The sequence below is a fragment of the Dendropsophus ebraccatus genome, chromosome 6 (genome assembly GCF_027789765.1).
Source record: "Dendropsophus ebraccatus isolate aDenEbr1 chromosome 6, aDenEbr1.pat, whole genome shotgun sequence".
In the NCBI taxonomy this organism is placed as follows: Eukaryota; Metazoa; Chordata; class Amphibia; order Anura; family Hylidae; genus Dendropsophus; species Dendropsophus ebraccatus.
The window spans coordinates 106,573,871-106,593,344 of record NC_091459.1 but is presented as its reverse complement, the minus strand read 5'-3'; the positions used below and the strand labels follow the sequence as shown (position 1 = coordinate 106,593,344).

Genomic DNA, 19,474 nt, shown 5'->3' with positions numbered 1-19,474 from the left:
GATTTATCTGACAGATATTTGAAGCCAAAGCCAGGAACGGACGATAAACAGAGAACAGGTCATAAAGGAAAGACTGAGGTTTCTCCTCTTTTCAAATCCACTCCTGGCTTTGGCTTCAAAAGTCTGATAAATCTTTCAGTGTAAACGCACCATATGAGGCAGGAGCAGACGCAGGCTAAATTCTTCATAAGATCAGCTCCCACCATACAGTACAAACACTTGAATAAAAAAAGCAATGCAAAATAAATAAGCAAAAATACTGTAATAAATTAAAAATGTATACATTTACACATGGCATCTACTTAAAACAGAGTTGCCAAAGATATTTATCATGATAAAATTTCTTATAACCTGCCAGTTCTGTCAGAAATATGCACTCTCAAATAAAATCTATTATCAACCTATACCATGGCTGAGATTATAATATTTACATAGGTAAGTGGCAGCTTTGCTGCTAGGTTATGTTCATATTATGTGAAATCATTTTATGACATACATTATGTATGTATGTGTAATTATACATCATGTCAGAAGGGTTGGCCCAGAAGTAAAAAAAAAAAAAAAAATTGTATATATAAGAAATTTAAGGTGTGGAACAAAAAAACTAACAAAAAAAGCACTGCTCGTCTACCCTCGTCCTCCTCAGCTGGACCCGCTCCTGGACCCGGTCTCTGGACGGAGATATCGGCCCCTAAATCTCTGGTGCGCGCGCGCGCATGGCTGCCGATATCTCCATCCCGGGACCGACTCCAGGAGCGGGACTTTCAGCAAAAGGTAAGTATCCGGGGCTCCACCGGGGGTCGGGCGGGCTATGCGCCGGAATGCCTGGTGACAGGTTCCCTTTAACCTTCTTGATCTCCACTCGTCATCACTTCTTTTGGGTTCCTGGTAAAACACTGTCCCCACAGGAACTCAGCCAATCACTGGGCACAACATTGTCCTGCCTGTTAGTGATTGGCCCAGTCTCATGGAGACCACACATCACCAGGAGCAAGAAATAGTGCTGTATGAATTTGGGGTATCAAATGGCAGCTGTGGGGGACCAAGACAACTAATATTGGTGTTTTTACACCTTACCCACCAATTTAAAGGAAAACTGATATAACTGTGTTGCCAGTTTCCATTTACCTACTAAGAGAGCCTGGGGGAGGGGGGGGGGGGGGTCTATAACACTATCTACAGTATATCTGCTTTGCTCTCCGGCCACCCATCTGTCTTCAGGCCATCCCCGCATTCTCTGACAATGATGGACAGCTGGCTCACATTGAATTCCTTTTTTACCAAAAACACCTAATCACACAGCGAAAAGGAAGTTACCTATTGGATACCCGCTCATTAGGTAACTGGTATCTGGCAGCACTGATATAAGCATATCCCTGCTGGATCCCTTCAAGTATGGTGGGGCTGTCACACTAAATCCGTACACCCTTGTCAGTACACTAGACACAATCCTTCACCCTATATACTAGACTCATGTGTGTTGTCCTGAATTAATTGCTTTTTAAATCTTGGAAACAGTGAAGCTTTTTCCCAGAATTCCTTTGCGACAAAGTAATAGCAGATGCTATCCAGGCAGCAATTTAAGTCACTTATTCCTTGCGCGACATGAGCAAAATCATTGACCTGCTTTAAAAGCAAGCAATTAACACTTACAGATTCAATGACAAACCTTACAATATTACCAATACTAAGGGGCAAGAAGCATAACAAAAAGATTCCCAGATTAGTTTTTACTATGCTAATGGTTTTCTTAATGCCCTTTTCTTCGTTCACACTCATCTTCTCCTTCTTCTGTAGGGTCCGTATGATTTGTGTGGAGCAGAAAATTAGTATGACCATTGGGATACAAGACCCAAGAATGGTAAAATATAAAATCCTCTTCAAAGGTTTTGGCGTTACTTTCCGGAAGCAAAATGATGGATCTCTGAATCCTACATCTGTCCCAAACTCAAGGTAAATACGCGTTGCAATAAAGAGTAGCCAGATAATCCCACAAGCCAACGCTGCCTTCTTTGGGGAACGTAAGGTCCTTGCTCTCAGTGGAAACTTTATAGCCACAAATCTGTCCACAGATATTAAAGTGATGATAGAGATGCCCATGTACGTGTTCAAAAAATAAAAAAAGCGAAGTGCATCGCACAATCTATTGCCCAAATGCCATCTATGTTGAGTCGTGTAAATACGGAAAGGGAGGGTGAAGAGCAAGCAGCAGTCACTAAGGAGAAGATTCATCATGAACACTCTTGTCTCAGTCCACTTCTTCATCTTAAAGCAGAAAACCCACACGGCAAGTGAGTTGAAGATTGTTCCAAAAATAAAGACGCATGTAAGTAGGGTCATCAAGGAAATCTCTACTGCCGGATTCCTCTCCTTCATGATGGCAGTGCAGTTTGGGGTGGTGTAATTGGCTGCAATAAAACATGGTTACATAGTTAGTATCATGAAAAGAATATATTTGAGGATAAGATGCAGATGATAGAAGGAGGTGGGTAAATCTTAAAGGGAATGTACCACTTAGATCATTAAAAAATTATTTTTCATATTACCTTGTCAGTTCCGACACATACATCACGATGGTGCAGTCCATTTTTTAAACCACTGCTGGGTTCCCGCCATCTGTGCTTGTTTCTGATGTGCAAATCGGGCAAATCTAAGCACTGGAGGGGGGCCCGGCGCCCCCAGTGTACAGATATCCCTCTGTGAAGTGGCCATAATTGATTCTTATAGAGGCGCATCCCAGAGGGGAGGTAATGTCAGTACACTGGGGGTGTCGGCCCACCTTGCATAGAGTAGCCCGATTTGCATATCAGAGACCAGTGCAGACGGAACCTGTCAATGGCCACTGGGATGTACGCATTGGCGCCAACAAGGTAGTATGAAAGGCAAAGAGTGAAGACCAACTGTCAGCACTTCTGGAGATTTCCATTGCAATGAGTGTGCCTGACTTACCATAGTGGGTCCTAACCAAGGGCAACAGGTTATCAAAATAATGCAGGCACATGGGGGTGGGGTAGTAAGTCCATATCTCTCATATAATACATTTTCAGCAATGCTTGTACATCTGATATATGTTTCATTTCACTTCATGCATCAGTTTAGACCCCGTTTTCTTAATAACACAACCCTAGAAGGGAAAGGGTTCTCGAGTAATTGAATTTTTCTATTCTAAGAATACATCCAAGCCTTTCAAACAACTGTTTCTGCTAAAGCCATTTCACACCTTTGAAGCTGTCATAGTAAATCCGCTTTATCGTCTCTTGAGAATTAAATCGTTTTCTCTGCATCTAAATACTTACACAAATTTGGCATGTCCTCCCTTAGACTTCTCCTCTGAAGACCAAATACATTACATTACAAGTCATGAAGGTATAACAGCCATGCTATAAAAAGAGAAGACTTCTGCTTACGGTAAGATACCTCCCTCCATCTGCTACGTGAGCTATTTTGGACGGATATTTACTATGTGCTGCGCATAACTACAGATCATGTGCAAAAGCTCCATTAAGGTCTTCACAGTCAGAAACAGAGAGAAGAACATCGAGAAGGTTAACAGTATAGCAGCTGTGCTGCTTTGCAGCTATTTCTCTGTATACAAGGGCTCTTTAACATCACCTTTTACACAGGGAAATGTGTGACCGACTAAAAATAGCCTAAAAAAGATGTGATCAGTCAACAAACAAAGAGATTTCTCCGTTATCGGTGGTCCTCTAGCCCTTTTATATGAACCGATGTAATACATTTCTGTGTAAGAGAACCCTATGTACAGTATAACCAGGGAGGCAATGGGCCATATTCTAAATATAGGACAGCAATGTCTTTATAGGTTTCTACAAAATCTGGTTCATCTTGTTTGATAAGCGTGATAATACCTACATCACTGATGATAAATAAGTTATTTCCTGCTCCGTGCTGGTCGGAGGAGGTGACAGACACAGGGTGTGAGTGTGTATATGTGTGAATGTGTGTTTGGTTTATCTGGAAAAGGTTCAGCGTCATCACCACATGTTTGGACTTTATCCAACAAACAATGGTTAAGCTGTTTATCCTTATAGGACTAGGTATTCTTATGTGTCAGCTAGTTACACCAATGGGAATACTATAGTGTACGTGACATAGCCATCATTTTCTGTTTATTGGTTTGTTTTGAAAATTCCAATGAAAATCCCTCAACATACGATATTAATTGGTTCCAGGACGACCATTGTATGTTGAAAATATTGTATGTTAAAACCAAAATTGTATGCAGTACAGGACATGTAGTATCACACTATACAGTGGAGAATCACTACTAGACAGCCAACCAGTGCATGCATTTCAGTCATACTGGAGTTTTACCAGTAAAATTTCCAATTTCATTGGTTGGTCATGCAGTTAGTCACCTCTGCCACAGAGCCTGACTGCCTGTAGCATTGTATGTTGAATCTGGTCTCAAGTTACGATGGTATCTTGAGACCATTGTAAGTTGAGGGATCACTGAATATATAGATTACTATATATATATATATATATATATATATATATATACAGTTGTCCCTCAACATACAATCAATTTAACTTGCAATGGCCTCTCAAGGACCATCATAAGTTGAATACAGCATCAACTTATGATGCCTCTCTGTCTGCTATCCTATGGCAGGTGCCAATGTTTCCCCCCGGAGCTGTCCAGTTGCCGCCATGCTGCTGAATTGTCCTCCTGTCCTGAGGCCTCTGTGATCCACAGGCTTCTCACTAAAGCAGAAGCCTGGCAAAGCTTCATGCTGAGCCCTGCCACCCCCTGTGCCCATTGATTTACTAGCATAAGCTGTCACCCATTGGAGATACCATAGAAGCTGCCCAGCTGCAGCTGTGGTGAACAGTCCTTCTGTGCAGCTGCTGAAGTAAGCAGACACTTCCAGACACTGCAGTTAGCAGCAGGTGTCAGTAGCTGGTGCACAGTGATAGGCTGGAATATCCAGCTATTCATTGTGCACTTGTAGTCCTACCTCTTGAGCAAATGGCTTAATCAGCCAGCTGCACAAAGCATGTCATCCAACGCACCACCAACTAGCTTTCTGTGCCTAGCTTGGTATGGTCCTCCCTGAAATGCCAAACCAAAATCCAGAAAAAAGTAGAATCCAAGACAGCGGGCTTATAAAATATGACTTTTATTCCATCTCATGTAAAGGAAGAATAAACAGTAAGGGCTATGTGCATTACTGGCCTGCTAAAAGTATTTAGTAAGGACATGATTGATTTGTGCTATTTTTGGCCTTTTTTCGTTCTTCATATTATAATTTTTTTGTGTTGACATCCAGTTACCAGTTGTCCATAGAGTTATGGAGTTAACATACAATGGTCGTCCCGTAACCAATTAATATCTGATGTTGACGGACCACTGTAATATGTATAATTCTTATTTATTGAAAGTTCATTGACTGTAGTCTACATAGAAGTAAATATTAATACATTTGTACAGATAAAGGCAAATATTTTCCCTTATTAAAGGGGTAGTCCAGCGAAAATATTTTTTTTATTTATTTTTTTAAATCAACTGGTTTCAGAAAGGGACATAGATTTGTAATTTACTTCTTTTTAAAAATATCCAGTCTTCCATTACTTATCCATTACAAAGTGCTCTCTGCTGCCACCTCTGCTTGAGACAGAAACTTCCAGAGCAGTAGCAAATCCCCGTAGAAAACCTCTCCTGCTTTGGACATTTACTGACATGGACAGAGATGTCAGCCGAGAACACTATGTCAGACTGAAAAGAATACACCACTGCCTGCAGGACATACAGCAGCTGATAAGTACTGGAAGACTGTAAATCTTTAAATAGAAGTAAATCATAAATCTATAGATCTTTCTGAAACCAGTTGATTTGAAAGAAAAAGATTTTTGATAGAGTTTCCCTTTAAGAGGATCTTATGTAAGAAAAATATTTGCGTGACTGCTTTCAATTTCTGTCTGGGCCTTATCTGCTACAGTAGGAAGAAAGAGAAGGACAGAAGATAGGGTGAGGTCAGGACTAAACACTAAACACATGTTCTCAGAATAAATATTTTATATCAGTTTGTAAACTACTTTTCACTTTATCCTTATCATGCTGTTATTTCTCCATAGCTGAAATACAAAGTAAATGGTTACACAGACCATAGACTTTTAAACAGTTTATACCCGCTACGTTCACACAGAGCAAAAGGAGCGGATTACGCAAGGAAATATATTCCGCCTGAAATCAACTGATGCTGAATTCCGAGCAGAATATAAGCAGAATGTAAGCAGAATCCCTGCGTATTCTGCTAGGAAAGTGTTCAGCTCGTAATCAGCTCTTGACAAATTCAGCGCGGAATACTCGAGGAATCCGCGCTGAATCCGCATGCATTCAGCGCTGAAATTCAGCGAGTATTTGGTGAGTAAACTAGACTATACCAGAACATATACTAGAATCCTCCTCCCCCCCCTTTTCCCTATTTCCGCGCTGATTCAGCGAGTAATTTCCGCTTGTATTACGCTTGTATTCCGCGCTGAATACGCGCTGAAACAGAAAATCAGAGCCCCATTGATTTGTATAGGCTTCCGCTAGCGGAAGAATGAACATGTTCATTCTTCTGGCGGAAAGCGGATTAGTTCAGTGCGGAAATTCCACTGTGTGAATTGCAGAGCAGAATTTCCATTCAACACAATGGAAATTAGCTCTGCACCTATTTTAACGGATGAAATTTCAGCGCTGATTCAGCGCAGAAATTCAGCTGCTTTTGCTCAGTGGGAACGAGCCCTTATGTAAGTGCTATGATTGCTAAAGGCATGTTCACATGTGCAGATTTGCAGATTTTATATACATTAATTTGTTTTGGTGCAGAAACTGCATGTATGAACAAGCCTTAAAACACAGGAAGATTTTTATAATGGATTTTAGTAAAAATCATCTGATACTTAATTATAATAATATGATTTAAAGGGATTGTCCAGACTTAGAAAAACATGGCAGAAACAGTGCCAGTCTTATCCTCAGTTTGAGTGTGGGTTTGGCCGCTTAGTTCTATAGAAGTGAATGGAGCTGAATTGTAAAACCATACAGGCTGGGCACATGGGGTTGCTGTTTTGCAAGAAAATATTGCCAATAAGAGAAAAAGAAAGAAAGTAAGCAAATAGGCAAACTGGCACAGCAAGAATGTAATAAGAATATAATAAATATAATCCCATGTCCCATACATTATAGGGATATATCAGCAGGTTAGATACTTCTAATCAGGAGAACGAGCGGGCAGACCCACACTTCGGTCCTCTGCTTTTAATCGTCTCTGTCCAGTAGCAGCATAGACTTAAGGCCCTATTACACTAAACGATTATCGTCCATACTTGGCCGATTACCTGCCGCGCTCTGACCGATAATCTTTTGGTGTAATAGGACATGTTAAAAGACCATGTGCCGGCGTGCACAATGTCCACTGATCATGGTCTTTCAACTTGATGAAAAATCATGATCATGTCAGCGACGGTCTGCTGATTAAGGATCATCCGGGCCACCGCTCCTGCTGCTCCCCGGTCGCTGTCTGTGCGTGTAATAGCACAGAACGAGGGAAAGCTTCCCCATCATTATCGCGTTGTGTAATACGGCCTTTATAATAGAGCTGCTGGATGAGAAAGCAGGGTGATTGTGGGGCTCAAGCAATAAAACTTTTCACATGTCCCTGTGACATTTAAAAATTTTTTTTTACGACAGCGCCCCTTTAAGTGTTAGTTGGAGGTTTTGAAAACATGTTAATGTAGAATTATATATGAATTCTACCCCTACCGGACGCTCTGCTGATCAGTGCTTTGGGGTGATAGTCCTAACCCCAGTGCACAATAACTACTTATTAGCATAGGGATTAAACTAAGGTAAGAAACTTGCCGGCATACCGCCAGAGTTCTAATGTGTCTTGCAGAAACCTATAATGTGTATTGCACAATGCTGTATTCCAGTGGGTTGTATATTGGGGTACAAATGCTCTGGAGATGAAATCATAGAGTGGTGAGAGGCGGTATCCACGCGACAGCATTACTAATGCCACAATTCATGCACAAGAGCAATCTTACCTATCACTTTTTATATATTAGCCCCACGGATAACTCTGCTCAGAGGCAAGCAACTCATCAACATCACACACAGGCCGATACTGCTACTGGAAGTATTTGGCAATTGCCAGCATACTATCGGGGTTCCAGATTTGTCTTGCAGAAATCTATTTAATGTTTTAATTCTTATCTTTGTATATTTCATTTACACATCTCTTCAAGGGACAAAATATATATATAAAAATTTATGTAATACGATACGGCCCCCTTTACCCGAGCACCACGAGATGCTCGCTTAACACTAATAATAACACACATCCTAAATTCCCCCAGTTTTTGAGTGTAAGTGTAGTTGCCTATGTAATTGTTTACACTTATCCACACTTCTCTATGGGGTAAAGCAGCTGAATTTCTGCGCTGAATCAGCGCTGAAATTTCAGCCGTTAAAATAGGTGCAGAGCTAATTTCCATTGTGTTGAATGGAAATTCTGCTCTGCAGTTCACACAGTGGAATTTCCGCACTGAACTAATCCGCTTTCCGCCAGAAGAATGAACATGTTCATTCTTCCGCTAGCGGAAGCCTATACAAATCAATGGGGCTCTGATTTTCTGTTTCAGCGCGGAATACGCGCATATTCAGCGCGAAATACAAGCGTAATAAAAGCGGAAATTACTAGCTGAATCAGCGCGGAAATGGGGAAAAGGGGGGGGAGGAGGATTCTAGTATATGTTCTGGTATAGTCTAGTTTACTCACCAAATACTCGCCGAATTTCAGTGCTGAATGCATGCGGATTAATGGCCTAACTTCAACATAGACCATCAATATCACATCAAAGGGGTATTGACTAGTCTGTGGACCAGCTGTTTGTAGAGGCTGATGCGATCATATTGAACAAGGCTGCAATGACCTGCACAGCTGTAAGCAGGTACCGTATACCGGTCAATGTAAGGACTGAAGAAGCCACAACACTTGCTTGAGAAACAGTGGGCACTTCCTCGAGTATTCCGCGCTGAATTTGTCAAGAGCTGATTACGAGCTGAACACTTTCCTAGCAGAATACGCAGGGATTCTGCTTACATTCTGCTTATATTCTGCTCGGAATTCAGAGTCAGTTGATTTCAGGCGGAAATATTTCCTTGCGTAATCCGCTCCTTTTGCTCTGTGTGAACGTAGCCTAAAGAGGAGGGCTGCCAAGGTAATTAAAGGAGTTTAGAAGATAAGAATAATAGGGGCCTTATGAGAGTCAATCCCCCATGATCAGCTGTTTAAAGTGCCCACTGTTTCTCAAGCAAGTGTTGTGGCTTCTTCAGTCCTTACATTGACCGGTATACGGTACCTGCTTACAGCTGTGCAGGTCATTGCAGCCTTGTTCAATATGATCGCATCAGCCTCTACAAACAGCTGGTCCACAGACTAGTCAATACCCCTTTGATGTGATATTGATGGTCTATGTTGAAGTTAGGCCATTAATGTTGTGATCTCATAAAAAAGGGAATATGTGGATTACAGTATCCAAAACAGATTTTCGAACTTCAGTTAATACACTATCACTTAAAGGGGTCCTCTAGGCAAAATGTACTAACTGGCGGGCTGCTGACACCCAACACCCATGGTGATCAGCTGCACTACACAGTGACAGAATTTGTGTCCGTTCATTGTGTAGCTATGGCTATGTGTAACTGCATCTCAGGTTCTGTTCAAGTTAATAGGAGCTAAACTGCAGATACACATTGCCACTGCCACACTATGAACACCAAGGGGGAGATTTATCAAACATGGTGTAAAGTAGAACTGGCTCAGTTGCCCCTAGCAACCAATGAGATTCCACTTTTAATTCCTCACAGACTCTTTGGAAAATGTAAGGTGGAATCTGATTGGTTGCTAGGGGCAACTGAGCCAGTTTCCCTTTACACCATGTTTGATAAATCTCCCTCTATATAGTTTGTATATGAATGGACAGTACAGAAATCTTTCTAATAATCCTTTACACCTATGCCTGTAACCATAACAAAGGGACAGCCACTATTACTAGATGAAAGAGGGTGTCACTGTCATCCTAGATAGGGATTCATTCCTGTAAGAGCAGGAACACTATGCAACTCACATAATGTTGTAATGGTAGATTTAGGCCTCATTAACACATCCAGTGATTTTAAAGGACTGTGATTTAGTCCCCCTATCTAGATCTGGGATCTGGGAAAACCATCCATAATTGCATCCGTTTTTACACCCGTGTACTTTTTTTTTCACGATGTGCCCCACATCACACCAATATGTATTCCACCATGTGTAGGCATCATACTGAGCCTTGTAGTCCCCCTATTGCATGCTGGGCCTTACAGTTCCCCCCCCCCCCCCCAACAAGTGCTGGCAGTGTAAAATCCCACCCCCCTCTGGCAGCAGAGATTAGATGGCAGCACATAATCCATCAGTGAAAATCTGTGAAATAATTGAAAAACTTGGATCCCATAGACTAGACTTCTATTGAGGGATTGGTTCTGTGGTCCGCCTGCGCACTTGGGCATGTCCTATTTTTTATTAGTCTGATTACACTAATAAGATTTAATGGACCCTAAAATTGTCTATGGTCACAGATCCATGACCACGGACAATTTCATGGGACGTGTGAGTAAGGCCTTATACTAGAAATACAAGAGGGGTCTGGAGGCCTTTCCTGAGAAAATATATCACAAGTTATAGGTACTAAATTTCTGGAGATTTTCTGCCATGTTTGGAGTCAGTATGGATTTTGTTTTTTCTATGGTGAGACAATTGGCCTCAGCCTTCCCCTGGATCAACACAGTAGGATTATGAGTTGGACTCAATGTACCTGTATTAACTCAATGAGCCTATAACTTGTTCCTGACATACGGCCCTTTTACAGGAATGCCAGTTGATAATCGGCCGTGTTAAAGGGCACTTGTTCATCTTCTTGCATCTATTGTGCACCCAATAAAGCCATTGTTAGTTGGCCTCGCATCTTCCTGTGTAATTGTGCTATGGAATATGATGAAGTTAACAGACTTCACGCAAGCGCTAATCTCTATGACCGGTGCCTGTTTGTGGTCTCAGGCCTTGCCATGTAAAAGGACTGCACCCCTTAAAGTTTCCTATTCTCTAAAAACATTTGTGGTAACAATTTTCCTGTGTTAGTACTTTGTAATGGTTCCCTTGTGCATATATACTTGTACCTCAAACCTCACTGCTTTTATTATTCTATTAAAAAAAGTATCTTTGGGATTAGTCTTCTGAGGACTGGCTTCATCTGGTTTGCCAATTCACAAAATAAATCCTAACTCACTTGGACTTTACAACAACACAGCTGGAAGCAAATGTGCAAAGAGTAAATTCTAAAAGTCACAGACCGTCATTTCATTTACAGTATTTCATTTCCAGGCAAGATGACCATAGAAGGGACGGCTCACAAAAACATTTATTTCTTTTATATAAAGAAGCCGGAGCAGCTTATCTGAGCCCTTGTGTGCAGGAGGGAACACAGGAGGGAAACCTGAGCTAGGTATACATTTCCTGTGCGGTGGCTGAAATATAGCATGCCAACCATTCTGACTAATAATGGTGATGTATAATGTATTTACAGGCCTGGGTGCTATAGAGCAGCTGTCAGCTCTGGCAAATAGAACAATTAGACGTGGGTTATGAGTGGGAGGAGGGGGTGTCTCTCTCCCATTAGGTTCGTATTGCACAAATGGACAAAGTACAATTAGTAAGAGAACTTCTTTTTATAATGACAAATTTAGACTATGTTTACACAAATGTGTGGTGTATATTTTCTGTATGTACCGGGGACTTCTGACACACACAGTAGATGTATCCATAGACCCCCTCTGTGCTATCCCACAATGTATACTTGGGGGGGGGTGAATTTATGAAGATCGGCATAGAAGTACGCTGGTCGTATATCAGGCCCCGCCCCCTTTTCCCTGACAGGATTCACTAAGAGCCGCGCGCCTCTTAGAGAATCCGGCCGGCCGGGCGCCTGAACCTTCCAGCAGGTGTAGATTTGGACCATGATTTACATCTGCAAACAGGCGTAAATCATGATAAATGAGTTGCGGGAGGAGGCCACTCCTCCTCTCCGCCTTGTCACACTCGCCCATCAGGTGAGCAGGGCATACAGCAGGCGTACACCATGGAGAAGGGACGAATTTGCACCTTCTCCCTGGCGGACCTTTCCTAAATGTCCCCCTATGTGTATGTTGTTGGGATATATAATGGTGAGTTTCCAATTTAAAAAAAAGGTTAAAAAACCTCCACTATTCCTCTTAAGGGGACGCTCAAATGTGCTGAGTTTGCAGCAGATTTCGTAATGCAAGTTCTGCAACAAAATCTGCTGCAGTACTCTGTAGTGTCATTACCTATGGCTTTTTTGTAGTGGATTTTTCTTCCGCTGCGAGAAAGTAACCACTGCCCACTTAATCCACCAGCTACCAGGCTAATATATTACCTGCCTGCGCTTTTTCCTGGTTCTCCTGCTAAGCCAATCAGTGACTGTGGCGGGACAGCATACTGATTGGCTAAGTGGGCTATCAGTGACCCGGTAGCTGGAAAAGCAGGCAGGTAAGGTGTAAGCATGGTAGCTGGTGGGTTAAGTGGGCAGTGGCTACTTTCTTGCAGCGGAATGAAATTCCCATAGTGTTCAGAGAACTTCATATTCTATTATGGACTATCAGCAGAGATCAGGCTGCTGAATCTTAAAGGAGAAGTCCAGCCAAAATTAATTTTTGATATGTTGTTACTTATGAAAAGTTATACAAATTTCTAATGTACATTAAATATGGGAAATGCACATATAGGGCTATTTCCCTTAATTTAGTAGATCAGGAAGTGTTAGAATTCTATCCAGTGACGTCACGACGAAAGGTGTAATTCCTATGGAGTGTCCAGCAGGGGGCGCTCTCTATATAGAAGTCTATGGGACTTTATTGTTTCTATGGATTTCTATGTAATGTAACGTAGTGTAGTGTACAGTGCTTTATTGAATGAATACATCTATGGAATACTTTGGGGAGCAAGTGTCCTTGCTCCCAAAGTATTGCATAAATGTATTCATTCAATACATTAGGATATCACAGTAAGCCCGCCGATCCGCCGCATTCCCGCCGCACTGCCGCATTCCTGCCGCACGCCGATCCGGACCGAATACACTGAACTACAGCTCCCATCATCTGCTTTTAGTATGAACAGGTGATGGGAGCTGTAGCTGGGTAACGGATATGACTTGCCTGCGATGCCACTGCTTATGCCGCCGGGCGCAGGGGGAGCCGCTCAGTACACAGGAGCGCTCCCCCCTCCTCCTCCTCCTTCCGGGAACCTTCCCCCCATACCACTGCTGACTCCACGCCTGGCGGGTAGTCGGCAGTGGTATAGGGAGGAAGGTTCCCGGAAGGAGGAGGAGGAGGGGGGAGCGCTCCTGTGTACTGAGCGGCTCCCCCTGCGCCCGGTGGCATAAGCAGTGGCATCGCAGGCAAGTCATATCCATTACCCAGCTACAGCTCCCATCACCTGTTCATACTATAAGCAGATGATGGGAGCTGTAGTTCAGTGTATATGGTCCGGATCGGCGTGCGGCGGGAATGCGGCAGATCAGCGGGAGTGCGGCGGGAATGCGGCGGGCTTACTGTGATATCCTAAAATATTGAATGAATACATTTATGCAATACTTTGGGGAGCAAGGACACTTGCTCCCCAAAGTATTCCATAGATGTATTCATTCAATAAAGCACTGTACACTACACTACATTACATTACATAGAAATCCATAGAAACAATAAAGTCCCATAGACTTCTATATAGAGAGCGCCCCCTGCTGGACACTCCATAGGAATTACACCTTTCGTCGTGACGTCACTGGATCTGAGAGAATTCTAACACTTCTTGATCTACTAAATTATATGTGTATTTCCCATAATTAATGTACATTAGAAATTTGTATAACTTTTCATAAGTAACAACATATCAAAAATAAATTTTAACCGGACTTCTTCTTTAAGCAGCCACAAAACAACATTAAAAACACCATAAAAACCCAACATAAACAATATGGGGCAGATTTATTAATGTTGTCTTAAATAAGGACATTAAGAAACCAAACAAGGCGGGCAGTGGTGCACTGTGCGATAGATCTGGCATATCTTGGTTAGAACCTCTTCTCCTATTTACTCTACCTGTTAGCTGGTTTACCTTAGTCCACTTTTTCATGGCAAAATTGTGACATGTGCCCAAATCAATTTGGTGCATTTTAGAATAGCAATGGGTTCTTTTCTTTTAAAAAGTGTCTAAAAGAGATCATGACTAGGTTCACACATAGTATTTCTGTCAGATTTTTTCAACCAAAACCAGGAGTTGGTTGAATACGCAGAAACTAAGCATATCTTTCCATTATAATTTTGCCCTTTCAGTCAGTTCCACTCCTGGTTTTGGTTAAAAAAAGACTGACCAAAATACTGACAGAAATACTAAGGGGGACATAAATCCCCGTAGCGCCGGAGATGCGGGGACATTTTTAAGGCCGGCGTAAAAACGGTCGGACTTAATAAATGTCCCCCTAAGTGTGAACATTACCAATGACATTTCTAGGTCTTTATGTGTTACGCCAGCCATTATGTGTATATGCCAAATTTTGGCATTAATTACATCAGAATTCTGGCACATTTGCCATAATAAAGCAAAAAAACAAGAATGATATGGGTCAAATGTATATGTAGACTGTAACTGAGGGAAAAAAAAGATGGAAACGAAGAAACTGGCCATCTGTCCTCACCATACACATGAAGATTTTGCACAGCCCAACCTTAACATGTTCCCTATGTGGAGGGGAGGGATAAGTCATGGGTAGTGTTGAGCGGACTTGTTGAGTTGTTGATTTAGCAATGTTCTCCAAACCCAAATTGCTTGGCATTTGATTCCCAGCATTTACAGAAGTCTTCGGCTGTATCCATGTTTTCCAGGACTCCCTTGGATGGCCAATGTCTGTATCCATGTTTTCCAGGACTCTCTTGGGCGGCCTTTGGCTGTATCCATGTTTTCCAGGACTCCCTTGGGCGGCCTATGGCTATATCCATGTTTTCCAGGACCCCCTTGGGCGGCCTATGGCTGTATCCATGTTTTTCAGGACTCCCTTGGGCGGCCTATGGCTGTATGCATGTTTTTCAGGACTCCCTTGGGTGGCCTATGTCTGTATCCATGTTTTCCAGGACTCCCTTGGGCGTCCTATGGCTATATCCATGTTTTCCAGGACTCCCTTGGGCGGCCTATGGCTATATCCATGTTTTCCAGGACTCCCTTGGGCGGCCTATGGCTGTATTCATGTTTTCCAGGACTCCCTTGGGCGGCCTATGGCTGTATTCATGTTTTCCAGGACTCCCTTGGGCGGCCTATGGCTGTATTCATGTTTTCCAGGACTCCCTTGGGCGGCCTATGGCTGTATTCATGTTTTCCAGGACTCCCTTGGGCGTCCTATGGCTGTATTCATGTTTTCCAGGACTCCCTTGGGCGGCCTATGGCTATATCCATGTTTTCCAGGACCCCCTTGGGCGGCCTATGGCTATATCCATGTTTTCCAAGACTCCCTTGGGCGGCCTATGGCTATATCCATGTTTTCTAGGACTCCCTTGGGCGGCATATGGCTGTATTCATGTTTTCCAGGACTCCCTGGGGCGGCCTATGGCTGTATTCATGTTTTCCAGGACTCCCTTGGGCGGCCTATGGCTGTATTCATGTTTTCCAGGACTCCCTTGGGCGGCCTATGGCTGTATTCATGTTTTCCAGGACTCCCTTGGGCAGCCTATGTCTGTATTCATGTTTTCCAGGACTTCCTAGGGCGGCCTATGGCTATATCCATGTTTTCCAGGACTCCCTTGGGTCGCCTATGGCTGTATTCATATTTTCCAGGACTTCCTAGGGGGCCTATGGCTGTATCCATATTTTCCAGGACTCCCTAAGGCAGCATCCAACTTCTGCAGGGAGTCAAATGCCAAGTAATCGTGTTTGTAAAGTGTTGCTAAACCCCAACAGTTTGTCAAGTCCGCTAAAAATAAAATACAGAACTTAAAAAAGCCCCCCAGGTCTGGCACACAAAAGGCCTCCACGATGTCTCACCCCATTACTCCGGGGACAAGGTTGGGAAAAAAAGTGTTGTCACATAGTTTTACATAGTACACAGTATCTACCTGCACATCCTTACTCAGTACTACATACACATCATACACCAAGTATCATATGATATTAAAAAACAGCAACATTTTTCTTAATATTTTTTAACATTAGTCTGCCAGTCATACAGTAGCTACTACCCGAGCCTCTACATTGTACACATGCACAATTACAAAGTATGAGCTTAGAGATACTGTAGGGCTTTCAGATTAGTCAGAGCCTAGATCCAGTGCATGTAGTTGATGTAACATTGCAGAATAAGAAGATTCTTGCTGTTTATCCAATGTCGGCATTGTTCAAATGAGCTCAACAATACTAAGTTACGTACATGAGCCAATGAAATCTATCTGAATGGAAAGAAGTCATTTTTTTTCTAATATACTTGCTATCGTACACAATGTCTTATATATACAGCTCTTACCAGGGGTTGATGAGACGAGATTCAGCACTGTTGAGGTGACAGCCATGTTACCACTGACTGAAGGATTTCTGTAAAGATTTGCGAAAAGTTATCTGTAATATATTTCAATGTATATAAAATGCAGAGCACATGGGTCATATGTATAGTCAACACACCTTCTGTCCATGGTCCGTGTCCAGATCCACCAATGACCAGGATCTCAGCAGTTCCAGTCTGTGTAGAAGAGAAATACACAAGAGCTGTATGACAGAAATCTGCAGAAATGCCCAAGGTTCAGCGTTCACATTCTTCCTGTCTGTAGTATTTCTTAAACCTACCTCCTGTGCAAACAGCTCAGCCCGTGTTTTTTTTTTTCCCCCTTCTAAACTGAAAGGATTGCTGTGTGCTGGAGCTCTATACGTTTCCAATGAAATATCAGTGAAGTTTATTGCTCAACTGACTTGTGACTCGCCCATGATTCAGACATGGTGGGAGTGGAGGCTGGAAAGATGTGTATACAGTATGTTATATGTAAGAGACGTACAAATGGCAGAAGTAAAAGGTATGAGATCAGGTTACAGCAAATAATAATGAATGCCTCCCTCTCCTCGTACACTCTGCAGCTGGAACCATTTATATTCAGTGGACAGTGAAAAATTAAGGTCTTATTTTCTTACATCACCTCCCTTTTTTCCAGGGGTGCTGGGTTCAATACAGTTTTGTTGCCATACTACCTATATGTAGTTTTTACTTACTCAAGGGAGACACTGGAAATGTTTTTTAATTTCACATTTTGCACATGGGGACAGCCATTTTCCCTGAGACACTGCCCTGTTTTTTTTTTTTTTTTAAATATATTTTTATTTGAGCACAAACAAGCAGTTCACATAAACCAGCTAAGCGTCGCAGCGCTCATTTTTCAATTTTACAGTGGATACAATAAAGAGGTTAAACCCCAACAGCTCCAACCCCCAGGACAGTATGAGGCCCAAACAAACAACAAAGGGCCCCCATAAGAACCGAGACCCCTAGTGCGTCTCCATGGAGACTCCCAACAGTAGCCCAAATGTACAATAAATTTTACAAGAGCACCATTAGTCACTCAACCAACCCCCTTCGGTCACCTATTTGGCAACCTGTATCCCCAAAGATCAGGTCGAGACAATAGAGAGAAAAGAAGAGAAGAAGAGAGAGAAAGAGAAGAAAAAAAAAAAAAAAAGGGGAGGGGGGGGGGGGGGGGGGAGGGAAGGAGGGAAAAGAGGAGAGGGGGGAGAAGATGGGGATCCCCAGGAACCCACCCCCTCCACCCTCCCACGCTGCCAATTCTGGGAACACAGCAGCAGGGATCATACACCTCTATTCAACTCCGCTCGGGCAGCCGAAGCTCCCCCAGTGTCCCACCAATATCCGCCTTCAGGTACCAAGTGGTGAATCTATACGGGTATACAAAGGCATGAATTTGTTGTTGTGAAAAATGAGTCAGTAAGAAAATCTTCCATTTTTGGAAAAAGCTTTTTGCATGTTTATCCGTGTTGCGTTCAGCCTCAAGCCGATCCGATGCCAGAAATAGTTTCAGTTCCTCAATTAGCATTGGCACCGTAGGTACCTCCGGCTGCAGCCATTCGCGTAATAATACGCGCTTAGCCACTAGCAGTATGACATGCACTAATGCTGGCACTGATCGTAGGCCCGATGCCTCTGTCGCCTCCTGAGCCACACACTGAAAAATCAGGGCAACCGGATCCAAAGGCAGCCTGAGTTTCCAGTGGGAGAGCACATAAGACACCACTTCCTGCCAAAAGGCCTGCGTGGAAGGACAAGACCACATGCTGTGCCAAAAATCTGTGGCTGGCACCTTGCACTTAGGGCAATGTAAAATCCTGTCTGGATACAGTGGATTAGCCGGCAGATTGAAGCCAAAATATGCATGATGCATAACTTTAAAGAAAGTTTCCCGCCAAACCTCACACACCACATGCTTTCTCACTCGCATCCATCCTTCCAGGATTCGTTCCCCCGGATCAGCCACCCCCAGTTTATCCCCCCACTTATTGAAGATGTCTTGCTTACGTATGGTCAGAAAAGTGTCGTTCAGCGCCCTATACGTCTCAGAGAGGGTCACCTGTCTCGGGGCGGGACCGAGAAAATTATCAAACACATTAGACGTGAGTTCATTCACCAGGTTGGCAAGCCTCCTTTTACAGAACGACATCACCTGATGTATAGCGAGAAAGTGGCGGTCATCCAGATCAAAGCGATCTTTGAGTTCAGAAATCGTGAGCCACCGTTTGTCTCCCTCATGCATCAGGTGACCTGCCGTAAGGATGCCCTTTTCCTTCCACTCATTAAAGGTGGCATTCTCTCTCCCCTGCGGGAAGTCGGGATGGTTCCATAGCTGCATTCTCTTAGATAGCAAAAAAGGCAAACCACACAGTTTACGGACCTCTCTCCATGCCAACACTGTGTCCCTTATAATAAGGGAACGTCTGAGCAAAGGGGGTAATGAGGGAATTTTAGTGTGTAGACACGACTGAAGGGCCCACGGTGCCGCTAATTCCTTTTCTAAGGGTAGGATAGAATGGTAGCTAGTATCATGAAGCCAATCCATAACGTGTCTCAGAAGACACGCAAGATTGTATCCCCGAATGTTGGGGAAATTGATGCCCCCATCAGATTTAGAAAGCATCAATTTTTGGAGGGAAATACGTGCTCTCTTACCTCCCCATATGAAATGTGTGAATGCTGCGTTAAGCCTTTTAATGTCTTTGTGCCGAATAAGAACTGGAATCGTTTGTAGGGGATAAAGCAATTTAGAGAAACTTAACATTTTTACTAAGTGGCACCTACCAAGAAAGGAGATGGG

The 19,474-nt window shown here is 43.0% G+C and overlaps 1 protein-coding gene across 2 annotated transcripts; it reads right to left on the bottom strand.

Moving 5' to 3' along the window:
* Positions 1-726: 726 nt before the first annotated feature.
* Positions 727-17,054, bottom strand: GPR35 (G protein-coupled receptor 35). Of its 2 annotated transcripts, XM_069973918.1 has the most exons (4): positions 16,950-17,054; positions 16,788-16,845; positions 16,633-16,700; positions 727-2,408 (listed from the first exon to the last, which is right to left on the bottom strand). In XM_069973918.1, exons 2-4 carry the CDS (start codon positions 16,796-16,798, stop codon positions 1,459-1,461), a joined length of 1,029 nt encoding a protein of 342 aa, XP_069830019.1. In that variant the 5' UTR covers positions 16,799-16,845; positions 16,950-17,054; the 3' UTR covers positions 727-1,458. The 2 variants fall into 2 exon arrangements, with proteins under 2 accessions (XP_069830019.1, XP_069830020.1); XM_069973919.1 differs by lacking the exons at positions 16,633-16,700; positions 16,788-16,845; positions 16,950-17,054 and adding an exon at positions 3,297-3,539.
* Between the last annotated feature and the right edge of the window lie 2,420 nt (positions 17,055-19,474).

What these genes read in the sequence shown, in the direction of transcription:
- GPR35 (XM_069973918.1), bottom strand. An exon ending in TCTCGTCTCATCAACCCCTG is followed by an intron (nt 2,409 to 16,632) that starts GTAAGAGCTGTA and finishes GTTTTATTGCAG; the next exon opens with CCAATTACACCACCCCAAAC.